The 17,587-nt window shown below is 34.6% G+C and overlaps 1 protein-coding gene across 5 annotated transcripts in view; it reads left to right on the top strand.

Moving 5' to 3' along the window:
- Positions 1-17,587, top strand: part of Son (SON DNA and RNA binding protein) — a 31,802-nt gene that overhangs the window by 12,686 nt on the left and 1,529 nt on the right. For 2 of the 5 annotated variants that reach the window (XM_046439278.2, XM_046439279.2), the window contains exons 4-11: positions 465-625; positions 2,525-2,671; positions 2,883-3,071; positions 9,724-9,834; positions 11,053-11,169; positions 15,329-15,476; positions 17,260-17,331; positions 17,443-17,558. In XM_046439278.2, the coding sequence (XP_046295234.1) occupies positions 465-625; positions 2,525-2,671; positions 2,883-3,071; positions 9,724-9,834; positions 11,053-11,169; positions 15,329-15,476; positions 17,260-17,331; positions 17,443-17,558 (1,061 nt within the window). Of the gene's footprint in view, positions 1-464; positions 626-854; positions 1,898-2,524; positions 2,672-2,882; positions 3,072-3,172; positions 3,982-9,723; positions 9,835-11,052; positions 11,170-14,621; positions 14,702-15,328; positions 15,477-17,259; positions 17,332-17,442; positions 17,559-17,587 lie in introns of those variants that run through there. The other 3 variants (XM_046439280.2, XM_046439281.2, XM_046439282.2) reach the window with 3 other exon arrangements.

Here is a 17,587-nt window from a genome sequence, read left to right on the forward strand (position 1 = left end):
GGGAAAAACCTGTCTCTTTTTACCAAAAGGATGGAATGTGTTGATTGCTCCTCATGTGGAAAAGCTGCACATGAGGAGCAATGAAGATCACTGTTAATTCTGGCTTGATGAAGACATGTTAGAAGCGGGGGACACTTTATTTTCAGTGTAAAGGATCACTTAAGAGGTCAGATTAGGAGGAGAAAAGTTTTAAGGTCCAGATAATTTGGGAAATGAAATTGGCTTTGATGGGTTTCTGTGTGGCTTGGTGATCATTATAAGTTATAATGAGCAAGCATTTTGTAGTGTTTGGGAAATTCCATAAGGACCTGAGGGGCCAGCTCTTAAAAACTTAGAGCCAAAGAGTAGTTTGATCATACTCTTACGGCAGAAAATTGATGCCCTTCATGTTATTAGCATATGAAACTTTGGATAATACAAAATGTACGACCTTAAGGAAAACTGCTTTTATTTTTCTCTTACAGATAAGGCTCAATTACTTGAAATAGCCAAAGCTAACGCAGCTGCCATGTGTGCTAAGGCTGGTGTTCCTTTACCGCCAAACCTGAAGCCTGCACCTCCACCTACAATAGAAGAGAAAGTTGCTAAAAAGTCAGGAGGAGCTACTATAGAAGAACTAACTGAGGTAAGCTAGACAGAATTCGTTTTCATTCTTAAATGGATTATTCCAGGGATGTTGACTCTGGAGCGTGCCAAAACCTGAATTGTGGGCTGAACTGATAATGGCTGGCACCGAGTGGCCAAAACCCGAAATACAGATGTGGCAGCGGCAGAAGCTCTGTTTAGCAGGCCATTATCCGGGATGGCTAAGCTCCGCTAGCTAAAAGTTACTTCCCATTACTTTTGCTTTCCAGTTTTAGAAGCCAAACTGACTGAGGAGTGGGACGGTTCGTTTGAATGGAGGAGGTGTTGAGTGAGCAACACGCAGAAGCTCGCCTACAGTTTCGTTTCCATTCACGACGTGTTCACTGATCGCCACGAGTGTACTGCATATACGCAAAGACACAGACAATCTTCAGAAATGATCTTTTGCCACCGGAGCTTGGAAATTAATGAGAATAGCTGGCCATTGCCTGAAAGGAACTTCTTTCGCATCAACATTTCGGGTTTTGGCTGTTTGGTACCAGCCATTGGCGATAATGGCCGGCCATTATCAGTTCTTCCTGCGGTTCGGGTTTTGGCAGTAACATATTTTAAATACACTTATTTTTGTTTTTAAGAATTTGATCTTTTTGATTGAGGCTTTTTTGGGGAGGCTTTGTTTTATTTTATTATTTTTTTTGGGGGGAGATGCTGAAATATTGCTGCTAGGATCCAGAAAATACCACATTGTTTCATATATTGAAACTTGTCATTGGCTAACCTTATGCCAGCCTGCCACTGTCAATATATTCTGTTCCCCTTGGTTACATGCTTGATACACTCTTGTGTTTTTGGCTAAATGAGCTTTTTATCCTGTTGTAATATTTTCAATTGATAGTAGATGTGATGAATTCTACTGCTTGTATAGAGACAGGTCTACCCAAATTTACTCTGACCTTTTTATAAAGCCAGGTAATTGTGTCTGTTCCTTTGCTTCTCAGGAAGGAATTGACGTTCCTTTATGTGTCAGACTGCATCAATTGCACCCTCTCCATTATGCCTTATTTTCCTTAAGTTCTATTCCTTAAGAGATTCAGTCTACAAAACATTTATAGAGAGACACATTACTGTCTGACTCTATCACAAATGTTTTAAAACTTTTATTGTATCATACATTTGGGGTTCATAACGTTTCTTAATCTGTTTCCTCACTTAGATTTATTACAATATGAATTATAAGTTAAAACATAAGGACCTAGCAAAAGCTTCTATTGCTTACTTACCAGATCCATCATTAAAACTTTATAAATGCTTAGTATTTTGCTGTTTTTTAGCCTCATCATCAGCGCTCTTGTCCCTCCTAACAAGATTTTTTTTTCTCACCTTTTTACCATTACCAGAGCAGAATGACTTTCTTTTCCTTCTCTACCAGTCCTTGTTCTTCACTATGAAAATCTGGCTTAGAATTCTTCAAGAGATATTCTTTGATTCTCAAACCCTGCCTGACTCTATTCTCTCTTAAGCCTTTGTTCTTTTAGCACTTATGTACCCAGTTTGTATTATATCAGTTTGCACTTGTTATTGTGTTGCTCTGTAAAAAACGTTCTTCAATTATTTCATGTGTATGTATTCTGTCTCTTGTATTAGAGTGTAAGCTCCTTGGGAGCAGGGACCATGTCTTTTTTTTTTTTTTTTTTTGTATTCCCCAGACAGTGCCCAGTACAGTGCTCTGCACATAGTAGGTGCTCAATAAATGTTGTTGACTGACTGACCAGCCAGAGTCTGTTTAAGTAGCTAATAAGTTAAATTACCTTTTTATAACCAGTCACTAATTTGTTTACCTTTGAAAGTTGACTTTATGTGGTTTTGATTTTTCTTAAAAATTGCATGTTATTCTACATAAACCATAAGGTTTATCTTTTGTTTGTTTTTACTTTTAAAGAAATGCAAACAGATTGCACAGAGTAAAGAAGATGATGATGTAATAGTGAATAAACCTCATGTTTCGGATGAAGAGGAAGAAGAACCTCCTTTTTATCATCATCCCTTTAAACTCAGTGAACCCAAGCCCATTTTTTTCAATCTGAATGTGAGTATTAGCGCTTATATAGATTGAAATGGCACAACTTAATGGATGATAAATGCGCATGGCGTTTATTAATTTTTTATTAAAATACTGTGGGAGAATAATGAACAAAACCATGTCCTCCCAGAGTAAACATTTCCTCCAGATTATGTTGAAATTCTTAGAAACCACTTCGTGTTTTATTGGGTTTTAATTAAGAAACATTATTTTTTAGATTGCTGCAGCAAAGCCAACTCCTCCAAAAAGTCAGGTAACACTGACAAAAGAATTCCCTGTGTCATCTGGATCTCAGCATCGAAAAAAGGAAGCAGATAGTGTTTACGGAGAGTGGGTTCCTGTAGAGAAGAATGGTGAAGAAAACAAAGATGATGATAATGTTTTCAGCAGCAATTTGCCCTCAGAGGTAAGTAAGAGGAATATTACATGTTTTTCCTTTTTTATACCTGAATCTGTCATTTTATTGTTATTTTATATCTGATTTGGATTCTGTTTCACTCTTCTTAGGGCCGGGTTAAACGGCAGGGCCGGGTTAAACGACAGATGAAACAACCCGCAGCTTCTCATTTGACAGTAACTCGATGCAATTCACTTTGTGGAACCAAGCCACAAAGTGAAAAGCATCGAAGTGCAGAGAACAGTGTTATCACATCCCTACCCAACATTGGGCCCTCCTTGCACTTGTGGGAAGGTAGCCCAAGGTACAACTATTTAGCTTCCCGTTTTGCTTCAAGGCTATATAGCTCTAGATTTTGGTGGTAGCAAATTTATTGGGTGGAGGGATTGAGTGGAGAAAGGCAGATCCTCAGGTTCAACACAAGAACTGGATTGGAAAAGGTCATTGTAGGTTGATAAGAACATCTTGGGTACATAGCCCATTGCCCTTAAGTGATGGTTTCTTATTTCTCTGGGTTGTTTGTCAGATAGCCTTTAATTTTCATAATTTTCCCCTTCCCTGTGCTACCTTGGCCCTTTGGAATTCTTGTGTTTAACCTAATGTTCAGCCTTGGTACTCTGTTCCCTTCTCCTTCCCCTCTTTGCTACTATTAAAAGTTGGAGAAGTGGAATTCACACTTCGAAATTTCCACAAGGCTATAGTTGTATCTTGTCAAAATGACGCAATAACAATGCCAAGTGTCAAAACAACCCCATTAAAATGCCGCCTGATTAAATAATGTGCTGCTAATTATAGTGCACATGAAAACAGCAAGACTGTATATATATGTAAATATATATATATATATCTGTATCTTTGTATGTATCTCTGTATCTGTACCTTTGCTGTATCTTTTAATAAACAGTTTACTTTTATTTAACTTGTTGTGCAAGATCACGCTTGGGGGATCTGGGAGGGTGGAGACTTATTAGGGGAGGTGGGAATTTTAAGTGATACAATAGACTAGTTGTCATCACCTCTTGCCCTTGGTTTCCAAAGCCTGGACATTTGTCCAAGGACTGAACTAGATATCTTATGCCCTTACGGACATTTTCTTGCAGTCTGGAATATGTGGATCTGAGACCAGTTCACTTCAGGTTCCCTACATTGGCCATATCTCATCATCTTCCAGTAAACACTTCCAGTTCTCCACATATATCCTGTTTATAAAATTAGAAATTAAACAGAACCCAAATCAGAAGCTTTTTGCTAGCAGTATCTTTTTTCTCCTGAACTATTCACAGGCGACATTTTCACTGTGTTTTTTTGACCTGCGGCATTTTGAAAGTGAACAAAGTTCTGTACAGTGAGTGGGACATGATAACTAGCCAGTGCAACTTACAGTCAAAGGTGATGGTCTATGACCACAATGAATTCACCAACTGAAGCAAGTTATGACATCACTAGGGAGGAGAGGGATAGCTGGTTTGGACAATATTTTCATGAAACCAGTTAAGTTAGCTCAGTTGTCAATCCCCAGATTAGGCTACGTGCACATCTCAAGAAGAAAAGGTCAGTTGACATTTGCAGCCAACTTAATCTTGTGTAGCTTGAGTGTAAACCATGATAAAGAAGGTTGTTCAGACTTAACTTCAAAATCCCGATATGAATGCTTTTAGAAATTAATTAATTACAGATTAAACAGTTGGAAGAAACATAGCTAGGGAGATTCTTTATGAGAGAAAAATTTTCCAGTGGAGTGAAGACCTATAAATACTGCAAATTTCCAAGAAATTTTCCTGAAAAGATAAGTGACCTTAACGTTTTTACTTACTTCAGTTGAACTTTTGGAAAGTGTTTTAAAGTAAAATCTTGATTACACTTCTTTCTGCCAAGAGAATGCGTGTGTGTATACTCATTTTCAGTTTTAACATTACAAAGTGAAGCCATAGCTTTGTCTCTCAAAAGAATTGTCAGATTTTAATTAAAGGTTCAGGAGAATTACTGTGTTGACAGAAAAAGGAATCCTTTATTGAAACAAGGAAAGAAGGTTCTTTTCAGAGGGCCAAATGAAGGAAGTACAAGATACCTCTTGTGGAACACAACTATTTGATGCCAGAATGCTAAGCTACTTAGAAGATTAGAACCAAAGAATATGCAGGTTAACTTTAGTTCTAAACAAAATGCCAAAGTTTTAGTGAGAAAATGGTCAGGGTTTTGTTTTGCTTTCAAATCTGCATTTAGCAATAATGTTAAATACCCAGAGGAAATGTTCACTTGTAATATTAAAAGAAAGTGCTTTTAAATGGTCAGCTTTCAATCAAACCTTTTCATTTTAATAAATATAAATGGAGTTTGTGGTTCTTTAATCTTGACCATGAAACATTGTTAGTCAAAGATCACAGATTTTTATCTTCATAAGGGTTAAATTATCTTTGCTATAATATAATCATAATCCCACCAATTGTCTTGCATGGGAGTCCTTTTTGACATGAATGAATCACCCTAAATAATATCTTAAGGAAAAACAACTCATCACACTGTGTGTCCTTCTGCCGTAGCATCATCTTACCATCAGGCAGCAGCATTTTCAGTAAAGAGTAACTTAAGAATTTTTACCATATTTGGTTTATAAATAATGAAATTAAAAAGGTTGTAAAATCATTTAAAAAATAGTCCTCAAAGGCACTAATTCTTGGTAATAAAGTTAGCAAAAGGCTTATTGGTTACAAGATTTAAATCTCTCTGACATCAGTATAAATGGAGTAATAACTACATTCATAACCAATAGTATGGAGTTTTTGTGTATTATCAATTATAAATGTTTTAGGGGCCCAATTCAAATGATTGCTTGGATGTTAACATGTTTGTGTCAAGCAATATGCTAGGTTTGTATTATTGAATCCTGTGTCCCTATGAAAATATTATTCAAACTTAGAAGCTCTCCATTTACAAAGTTTAGGAAAGTTCACTTCTTGGAGTAAAATGAACATTGGGATTGGAAATTAGATACAGGTTCTAATGCTGGTACTGTACAGCCTTGTTACTTATTTCTCCCTAGAGTCTCCTTGGCTTTTTGTGCTGTATTTATGAACCATTTAAAATAGGTTTATCTAAAATTTGTTGTCCCCTTACAATTTACTTATATTAATCTAAGATTCATAATAAAAGGACTTATAATTCACATTTTAAACCAATCAAATACAATAATGGGGGACATTCTGAATTTCATGTGGCTTTTTGAAGTTGTCATTGTTATGTATGAACATGTGTATTAATAATTTTTACTAAAGGTATTTGATTTTTATAAGGCCAGATGCTTTCTTTTTAGTTGTTTCTTTAAATTTTTCCTTTTAAGCCTTGTTTTAATTTAGAATCTGCAAATTACCTGTGTAGAAGACATTTTTCTTGGAGGACTTATTATTTTTTTTTTTTTACATGACTTATCCCATCCTAAGACTAATACTTACTTCTTTTTTTATCCTTTTATTGACATTTTACAAAATTCTTTTTGAAGTTACTTGTTCTGTTTACGGGAAACAGTTGGGTTAACAAGTAAATTAATCTAGAAGGATATTTTAATGAATGAAGATATAAAAAATAAAATGTACACTTTATAAAAGGGTATAAAATTTGTATCACATGTGCCTTTTGCATAGTATGTTACGTTACATGGGATACTTGTGTGGATTTTAGAAGTAGAGATCTGCTTTCTTGTTGATTTTAAAATTGTGTAGTTTTTTAACCAGAATTAAAATTCTGGACATTTTATATAGATATTTTAGCTTTTAGAACAGGTCCTAGTAAAAAGGAAATTAAAATTTCCTTCATTGTAATACCCACAGTATTATTACACAGTCATTTTTATACGTTAGTAGCAGGCTACTCTATAATTTATCAGTGGAAACATAAGGCTTGTAGATGACAATCTGATTAATAGTATTCTAAAAATTAAAATTCTCTTTTTCTCAACTAAATGAGAAAAAGCATTGGTATCTTTCTCATGTTACCTGTTTTTGAAAAATATTAAAGAATGCTTAAGATTCTAAAGCTTCATTTTCCAACATAGTAGTCACCAGTCACTGAAAAAGTCAATTTTCTAGTCACACTACCAACTTTTCTGGTGGTCCACAGCTATCACTGGAGAAAGTTTTGTTGGACTGTACTGCTGTTGAGACTAGCTGTGGTATTTTATGAGTGTTTTAATATTGCTAAACACAATTTTCTTTGTTCTTGAGTGTTAATGCTTTGGGGATTATAAAATTGGCTTTTTACGCATTATTGTATAACCTGATTTTCCTTTGAAAAGCTGGAAACATGCTTTTGGGACCCTCAAAAGGTTAAGATAATCTGGAGTCATTCTATTTGCAGCATAATTTTCACATTTAAAAATATAAATATAGAATATTTAAAGTACTACTTAAGAATAAATGATTGATATGAACTTAGGAAGCCTGTTGATGAATAGACCTATTGATGGATTGTCCTACCTTACAAAAGAAAAAAAGAGTTGAACTTTATAAACTAAAGTAAATTTGAAGTAAACATCAGGGTTCCTATATTAAGATTCCATTCATAGAGGGATTTGAATTTAATATGAAATATTAATGATACAAATTTTCATTCTGGGGGTAAATGATGAACTATTTAGGTTACTTCTTACCATAAAGGCTAAAAAGACAACATATGAACATCTAAAATATCTCTAGCAGGATGACTCACAGGTATATTCATTTGTGTTCCACTTGGAGAAAATTAGTTTCCTAATTTATAGTTAGGGCTTATGGGTTGGGATAATGGGTAGACACATTTTTCCTGATATCTTCAGATTTTATTTATCCAGAATAAATATTTCTTATTTATATCTAAGTACCCTAACACTCAGATTTATAGGTTGCTGTGAAAACCAAAGTCTGGGGAGATTAATTAGACAGTACTTGTATCATTTGGTGGTCCTTCAAAAATTACCTTGATAATTCTTCAGCATTTTAGGAGACATCTAAATGTAGGCCTATTGGACATAAATCTTGTCTTGAAATATCTGTATACCCACTTAAAATCCAAGGAATCACATAAAACATTTGAATACTAGGAATTAAATTACCTACAGCAGAAATGAAACATGAACATAGTACATTTCTTAGTTTTTCAGTCTAACTTTGCTTAATTTATTTAGGCCTTAGAAATACTTCCATTTGTGTGGATAAATTACTTAGTTGATTAAGCACTTAGGATCTTTCATTCAAGAAAACAGTTTATAGAACAGTCTAATTAAGAATTACAGAATGAATTCAATTTAATTTGCACTTAATTCTAAGAAGGAATTATATTGGGGAATTTACGAATTGTGGAAGAAAAACTTGATTTGGCTAAAGGAATCTTAGGTATTTCAGCAAGAAAACTAAGAATGATGGTGTGATAAAGGGTTCTGAAGATAGGAAAAGGAACATTAGTAAATCCTAATGCATGAATTATATTCTCAGTCATAATAGCCTTCTGTACTATATAGAGCTCATTTTTAAGAGTTATTTCATACACAATACATTATCAAACTAAGGTAGTTCTAATTAATAAAAATCCTTAGCTGTTATTGAGTTCCTTATATTTGTCATATCCTAATCACATCAAAACCTTCACGAGTCACACAAGCATTTTACAAAAATAATTTTCTTGGTGAAATAACTAGAAAATATCGATTGGTTAAAGATGTTAAAAGAAAAATAAAGAATTAGTTGATACAAATCAACTTGTGCTCCTAATTTTAGATAAAAACCATGAAATAATAGGTTAAACTTTATACAATCTGACATATTGAGAATTTGCTGTAAGAATTACCCTTTTTAAAATACAAAAATTATCCCTTAAGTTTTTTTTTCTTTTGATTTTTTTTTTTTGTTTGTTTGTGTCTGTGGTGGCCCCTGCTGGTAATCGAACCCAGGGTCTTGTGCATGAATAGGCAAGTACTCTACCAATGAGCTACACCCCAGCCCTAGTGTAAGGTTTTAAAAGCTGGAATATAACCTTTGATGAGAATGAGAATCTTGTTTAATCATTGATGTTATGGACTTCCACAAAAGTATTTTAACTTTAGTAATGTATGTAAACTGCAAACTTAAAAAGACTTATTTATATACTGAATGTATTTTTTGAAGAAATTCAGTTCTTAATATCAAACTCTATTTGTGCATACCTGCGGGAAGGTGAACGATGTGCTGCTTGAAGGAGCCATCATTGACGTCATAATGGTTTTCCGCTTGCTTATTCCAAGAACTTCACTTTGCTATTATTTTCTTCACTTATTGCTATTATGCCAATACTCAGGGTCAAATGAGAACTACTACAGACTATAAAATTTGTAATAGCTCAAAATAGCCTCTGAATAAATAATAAGAGTTTAAGCTCTTAATGGAACTCTCTGTAAATCAGGGTAATATTTTAGAAATGTAGATATTAGAGAAAATACAGCTGAAGTTATTCAGATTTGGTGTTGGGTTCTGCTGCATCTGATAGTTTTAAACGTAATATTCTTTCCAAATTTACTTTTTTTGAGTCTTCTTACTTATAACAAGATTACTAATATGTAAGAATATTTTTTGACATGTAGTAATTAAAGATAGGAACATTTATTATAATTTAGGGGGCTTTGGTAATTTGAGATAATTATCTATGTTTTCTTTCTTAGCCTGTGGACATCTCTACAGCAATGAGCGAACGGGCACTTGCTCAGAAAAGACTCAGTGAGAATGCATTTGACCTTGAAGCCATGAGCATGTTAAATCGAGCTCAAGAACGGGTATGTAGAAGTTTTAATGTTTAAATGAGAATTTCACAAAAAATAGATGAGTTGTGATAAAATCATAAATTGTGATGAAGCATTGATTATTAAGCTGATTTATTTTAAATGAAAGTGATTTAAAGCCTGATTGTTCAGTAAATGTTTATTGTATACTATAGTTAGTGAACAAAATAGAAAAAATTCCTATATATATAAAAATAGCTAAATGCCCACAGTAGCCCTACGAATGTGTATTTGTTACTATTAGTTTACGTGTTTCACCTGAGGAAATGGTTAAAGAGTGGTTAAGTGATACCCAAGATTACACAAAACAGTAGTTGGAGGACTGGGATTCAAACTCAGAGAATTTGAATGCAGTCTTTGCTTTTTACAATGGATAACTTTTCCATTCTTTTAACTTTCTATGTAAATTTATATAGAACAGTGTACACTGTTAGGAAATGGTGTTTCTGACAATACCAGGTGTGCAGTAAGTTTAATTTGAATGAAAGCTTTTATCACAATAATGGTGATTAATGTTATAGTCCATACATTTTTTTTTTTTTGGTACCAGGGATTGAACTCAGGTACTCAACCACTGAGCCACATCCCCACCTCTATTTTTTATTTTATTTAGAGAGAGGGTCTCACCAAGTTGCTGCTAAGGCAGTCTTTGAACTTTCAATCCTCCTGTCTTAGCCTCCAGAGCTCTTGGGACTATAAGTGTGTGCCACCCCACACTCCACAGCCATCCTCCCCGATGCCTGACTAATCCATAGTTTTTTAAGGAAGTTGTTAATGTATCTGAGTACACAATTTCCTGTACTTATTAATCTTATGCATGTGTCATGAACTTAGTTCTGGATTGTATTATCTCAAAGGAAGTGATTAAAAGTTCAGGTGATCATGACATTTATTAGAATACATCTTTATGCAGTAGGTAAAAAGGGAGGGCAGGGAGCCTTTGCAATATGAAGTCTTAACGTTTTTCATGTAACTGATAATTTAAGTTTCAGTTAAATATATCTCATTCTATAAAACTGCTGCTGTGGGAGATTTAGGAAAACATTTAAATTTAAATATGCATCATTTCAGTATATTTTAAAAGTACAAAATTTTTTAGTCTATTATTTATCCCTTAAAGGAAGTAAATCATTTTTCTTTCGTGAATTATTGTCAGTAGCATTTTAATTATATAAATAATTTTACTTAAATAAGGCGGCTTCTTTTCTTCAGATTGATGCCTGGGCTCAGCTGAACTCTATTCCTGGACAGTTCACCGGAAGTACAGGAGTACAGGTTCTAACACAAGAACAGTTGGCCAATACTGGTGCCCAAGCCTGGATTAAAAAGGTACACAACATATGCACATACAAAAGTGTTGCTGTACAAACTTAAAAATTTTTTTTACTGTTTTATTAAAAATACATGAAGAGGTCAGTGACTCTAACCAAAGTTCCTGAGTAAATTTGCTATGTGTATATACTCCAGGATGGATGCTGAAGATGGACCGGAATCATGAGACAATGGCAAATGTATAAATATGGCTCAAGAGCCACTCAGTTTATATCCTGAGGTTATTTTTTATTTATTTATTTTTGGTGCTGCTGCTGGTTTTGGTGGGGGTGGTTTTATTTTAACTTGTTTTGAATGCTAACTGTATCTGGTATTGTTCAGAACATCCCACAATTTCCGTTGGACTACTAACCTAATCATTTCAAAGCAGTGGTTCTCAAAATTTTTATTTATCATGGGATACTTTATTACAGGTTTATTTTTTTGTGGATCAGTGCCCCCAAGAACCCTCTACTACCCTAATGTTCCATTCCTCTATTCCTCTGTCCTTGCCTTCTCATTTAGTGCCTGCGCCCTCTTATAAGATCCCTTGGCTCCTACTCCTCACACGTGTTGTGACTTCCAGCCTCAGGTCCCTATGTGGTGGTCCATTGTTAGTTATAGCAAGTGGTTGGGAGGCCCTAGTATTAGCACTGCATGTGGTGAACTTGCCATGGGACTGGAAGGTGGGGGAGGATGGCTGGAGTGTGGGGTGGGCAGTGTTGAAGGGTGGGAATGGGGGTGGGATGGGGATGTAGATTACTATCTGTGGACCACCATTTAGGCCCTGATGGCCTCTGGTGATCCACAGGCTTAATTTGAGAACCGCTGATTTCATGAAAAAACAGGATATTATACCTAAAATCAAGGGAGAGGACGGACACCTTGTGCTTCGAAGATGTAGGTGCACCTGGTCTCAGATTCCTGCAGTGAGGTGTGAACTCCACCTACGGCTGCCTCATTGTTGGGGGAGTCTTAGGTGGTTAAAAAGGGCTTTTTGAAGAAATGTATTCTGGTGAAGGGTTGTGGTTTGGTTTGATGGGTGATGAGAAATTTGTTTCAGGAGTACTGGCAGTATAGCAGTGCTGAAACTGGGAGGCTGCGTGTACTAATGGATTGGGAAGGTTTCTTTATCCTGCTGTATTCCTGACTCCTTGTGTGATCGTGGGCAAGTAATATTTTGGAATTTCAAAGTCTCCCAAGTGTCAAATGGAGACAGGTCCTTTACAACCTCAAAGAAGAGTAATCAGTAATGTGATGGGTACATATTATAGAGAATTGCAATGGCTGCCACTCATGGATGAGCTGAGTTTGCAGAAAATGAGATAATAGTTGCTTTGGATATTATAACATTTCTAGTTTTGGTAACACATTCTCTGTTAATGCTCTTATTAACAAATTAATATAAGACATATCCTTATTTGGCCTGTTTTTTTTTGAAGACAGTTGCACTAATTATACAATGAGTACATACTCAGATCCATTAAAAAAAATTAATGGGGGGGCGGTTGGTGTTGAAAAAAAGTGATAATCTAGCAAAATATTCTAGTTTGGATTAACTTTATATACTAATATTTTATATTACTTAGTGGGAAGAATTATAAATGTACATCTGTTTGTTTTCCATCTTCTTTTTTTGGTGATGCTGGGTATATAACATAGGTCCTTGTCAAGCATGCTGAGCACAAGATCTACCACTGAGCTATACCTCAGTCTGGATTCTTTAGTATTTAGTCTTGAAGCTCAGTGCTCAGTAATTCAGGAAATTAGATGTGAAGCTTAGAGGTGTTTAGGCACATAATGAACAGTCATGTACAGTGCTAGGTAGAAACTTATGAATGTGCTTCAGTTGCAAAATTTTGGTCTTCATTTGTATAATGATGGGCTCGTGCTGCTCCCTGTTAGTTTACATCTAAATATCATGTTAAGTAACCTTTAGAAAGTGAATCATTTAACTGATTAAAATTCGCTCCATATAAATCTTCTTTAAAAAAAAAAATATATATATATATATATATATATTTTGGTATTATCAGTGTTGCAGCTAGGACAGACTTTTAAACATATAAAATGTTTAGGAGAACCTTTAAAATATACTTTGGGAAGGAAATAATTTTAATGAATTATAATGATAAAGATGTATAAAGACCCAAGCTTTAAATATTATAGGAAAAAGCAATACATCCTGGAAAATGTCTGTGTAAAATTAAAGAACATTTGCTTACTATCAATTAAGGAGAGAGTATTTTATAAAAATGGGGCAGAACATTTAGAAGTCATAGGGCAAATGAAAATTTAAGTTTTCTATCTCAAATACTGTCTACTCATTAAATGTTGAAATGTTCCGAAAACCTGTCTAAGTAATCATTTAACTTCTCTTATTTTAGGGTAGGCCATCACTCTCATGTGTTAAAAATAAAAACCCCAGGGAATGTCAACGTTCTGTGTTTTTAGTTTGTTGCTGTATTATTTTAGATTAAGAGGAAAGTTTTAGAAGTGTTCTCAATTATTAAAAGATTTAAAATGGTAATTGATTTATAAGAAACTATTTTCTGAAATGAAATTATTTGGATATGGACTTGATAAATATTGTGGGACTCAGATAAATCAGATTTTTTTTTTAGTGAACTGCATATACCCTGGGTAAAGGAAACAAATGAAGATATTAGAAAATGGAAACAGTTGGAGACTGGGGTCATTTGGGGATTTATATTGTACTCTGTCTGCACAGTTGCCCTTTTTTTTAGGAGTGTTTCCTGGAAAAGAGGGGCAGATGAACCTGGAAGTAAGTAAAAGCCATTCTAGGTGTGTAGCATCAAGGCAGTTGATACCAAGCATCAGCTAACTTTTCTCTTTATACATCTACACTGCATGGCCTGCACCAAATAAGGAACTGAACCAGGGGTATGTTTTTACCTCCACAGCTGCCTCCTTCCATCAGAGCACCTTGTTGAACTTAATGTCTATTCACATATCATTGGCATGTTTCCTAGTATTTAATTATAAAGCTGGGAAACAAAAGATTATACAGTTTTATTACTGTGTAAAAACCCAGTTGTGGTACATTTTCTAGTAACTTATCAATGTAGGAAAGGATAATGCATACTATTTTCTGAGCTACCAATGTTTTTGACTCCTGTTGATTAAGATTTTTGCTATTTCCTGTAGAGCATTAACCTAAAATTTAATCACAAGGGAAAATAAAACATGATTTGGAAATGTTTCCAAATCTTTTAAAAAATGGCCATACAGATCCATAGATTTCAGTATTGTTGATGCCCATTAAAAAGAGGCATTGACTGTTTCTTACCATGATTGACCATGCTAATGTATATAGTTGTGCATCTTAGGACATTAAGTGGTTTGCTGCTTTGATGGAAATTATGGTTCAGTGGGTTGGATACAAGAGAGATGATTGTTCACAGAATAACCTGTGAACTTTCACCCCTCTGTATGGAAACTTGTTTCAGGGCCAAATCCTTGTAGCTGTCTTCTTGCCCCGGTCAGTGCCAGCCGTACTATTCACAACACTGCTGCTACCGAGGCCTAGGTATGTAAACATTTAAGGAGTTTTTTAAAAGTTTTTAACATCAAGCTAGGTTTTAAAAGAATTCAAATACATTTTGGTATGCTTACAGGGTAGTTTATGTGGTGTAAATTTTAAAGAGTTATTTTGTTTCTTAGGGATTTTCTAAGTAAAAAATATTTATACTTGCTTTATAGTAGAATGGGGAAGAAAACTTTGGATGACAACAGTATGCTTCTTCAGTTTTCAAACTATTTCTAAACAATTTCTGGGCTTTATTCATAAAATAGGTACACCTGGGACAATTAATATTATTGACTGTTTTAACATTGCCTTCTTTTTATTTTACAAGCTAAGAAGAGATACCAGTGAAGCTAAATAGTGGACGAAAACAGGAGTGTTCTATTTTTTTTTTGGAGGGGGGCTGAGGGGCCATTGTTTTAAAATTGCCATTTGACTTTCAAAATACTATTGTTAATGTGAAAATAATTAGAACACATATACTACAATATATATAAGTACAGAAGCATTTAATTGCTATAACAGATCTAGAAGTAAAATAAGATTTCTCTTTTTAGAAAGTTGCCAGTGTGTCTGTAGTCAAGTTCTAATTGTAAAATGGGGACATTTTACCTTTCTTTCTTTGGATAGGATCAGTTCTTAAGAGCAGCCCCGGTAACTGGAGGAATGGGAGCCGTTTTGATGAGAAAAATGGGCTGGAGAGAAGGAGAAGGATTAGGAAAAAACAAAGAAGGAAATAAGGAACCTATCCTAGTTGATTTTAAGACAGACCGAAAAGGTAATAAGTTTTCTTTTGAAATGTTTATTATATCTCTTTTAACATTTTAGGGTTTCATCTTCTGTACATTTATTGTGGTCTTAGTATTCTGAATTAGTGGCATCTCTTCCTGTGTAATGCACAGCTGTTTTGCAGAAACAAACAACTTTAGCTAATCTATATGTAGATGGGACAATGGTTTGAACTTTGAAAGGCAGTTTTCATCAATGCTAGTTGAAATATAAAATTTTCATGTTTCTGATTTTTGACTATAAATTTAAGTAGATGTCATTATGTATTCTTTTGACAGGGACCATTTATTTACCTTCATTTCTAAGAACTGATTTTTTTCTTTCTCAAATATTTAACATTTTTTTCCTTATTTGATAGTCTTTTGTCTATAAACTGTTTTTGCTTTTCCTTTTTTTCACACTTGGTCGTAAAGTTGTTGGCTGGAGAACAGTAAATCAACTACTGACAACAGTGTTATTACCTCTTCATATTAACTTGTGTTGGTGCACATTGGAAGTTACAATATTCTTTTTTTTTAAATATTTTTTATTAGTTCTTTAGGTGGACACAATATCCATATTTTATTTTTATGTGGTGCTGAGAATCAAACCCAGTGTCTCACGCATGCTAAGAGAGTACGCTTCAGCTTGAGTCACATCCCCAGCCCCACAATATTCTGATATGAAGCAGTTGAGTGAGGTCTATATGGCCTGCTAGTATACTCAGAAAATGTCACTTAGTATCTTTAAACAGTTTTCTTGCCTGGGAATGTGTTCTGAGTGGAATCACCAGTGGCTGTTAGCTCAGCATAGCTTGTTTAGGCCCGATTTTTACAGAAGTGAAATGTTTTTTGTTTCTGTAGTTGAGCAATAACGTGGCGTTAATAAGTTTACTTGTGTTGATGAATTTGGGAACAGAATGCTTGTGTACCAAGTATGCACTGCATGATCCCAGGAAGTATTCTCCTTAGAATTGTACATGATTTGGGTATAAGTTTGCAGAAAGGACAGGTTTTTGGATGATAAAATAATATACTGGCATATAATTAGCAAAGGGAGTGACTGAAGTTTCCAGTAAAATATGTGAAAACTCATTTATAAATCCCTCGAGACAGTATCTTTTTCTGGAACAGATTCTTAACAGCATTATTTTGATTGTTTTTGTGGTACTGGGGATTGAACACAAGGCCTTACACTTGCTAGGGAAATGGTATACCATTGAACCTACACCCCTAGTCATTTATATTTTGAGAAAGGGTCTTGCTAACTTGTCCAGGCTGACCTCCACCTTACAATCTTCCTGCCTCAGCCTCCTGAGTATCTGGGACTACAGGCATGTGCCACTACACCCAGCTAACACATTGTTTTTAAGACAGGAAGTTATAAGATCATTTGGAAAAATAGCTAGTATTGCATAAACTGGAGATGTTTATTTTATCAACATATGGTAAACAAATGGTATTTAATTTGTATATTTGTTTACACACTAGATTCTTATACTATATAAACATGTTCCAAGATCATATATGATTTTAAAATTATAAATGTTAGAGCTGGGTTGTGGCTCAGTGGTAGAGTGTTTCCCTAGGGTGTGTGAGGCATTAGGTTCGATCCCTGGCACCATTGTGTCCATCTACAACTTAAAAGAAAGATTGTATGAATCAGTTGAATATTTTACTTGAAAACATTGAGGTTCAGGCTTCAATACTGGGAGTTTTTCTCTATTATCCTTGAAAGTGATGCTTTTGAAATTGATTTAGTGAAAATTGGCTTTTTTTTTTTTTTTTTTAAAGGTCTTGTTGCAGTAGGAGAAAGAGCACAAAAGAGGTCTGGGAATTTCTCTGCTGCAATGAAAGATCTGTCAGGTGAGAGCACATTTTTGAATTTCCATCTTGCTCCACCTAAATCTTGAATCGTAATTTGTTACAAAAGATATAGGAAATAATTCAGAACTGGTTGTTTTTTTTTCTTTGCAGGCAAACATCCTGTATCTGCCTTGATGGAAATTTGTAATAAGAGAAGGTGGCAACCACCTGAATTTCTCTTGGTCCATGATAGTGGCCCTGATCATCGCAAACATTTTCTCTTTAGGGTAAATATGAATTTCTGCACTAATTGAAT

The sequence above is a fragment of the Marmota monax genome, unplaced genomic scaffold, assembly GCF_021218885.2.
Source record: "Marmota monax isolate L192 unplaced genomic scaffold, Marmota_monax_Labrador192_F-V1.1 WCK01_AAM20220418_F8-fsc00125, whole genome shotgun sequence".
Lineage (NCBI taxonomy): Eukaryota > Metazoa > Chordata > Mammalia > Rodentia > Sciuridae > Marmota > Marmota monax.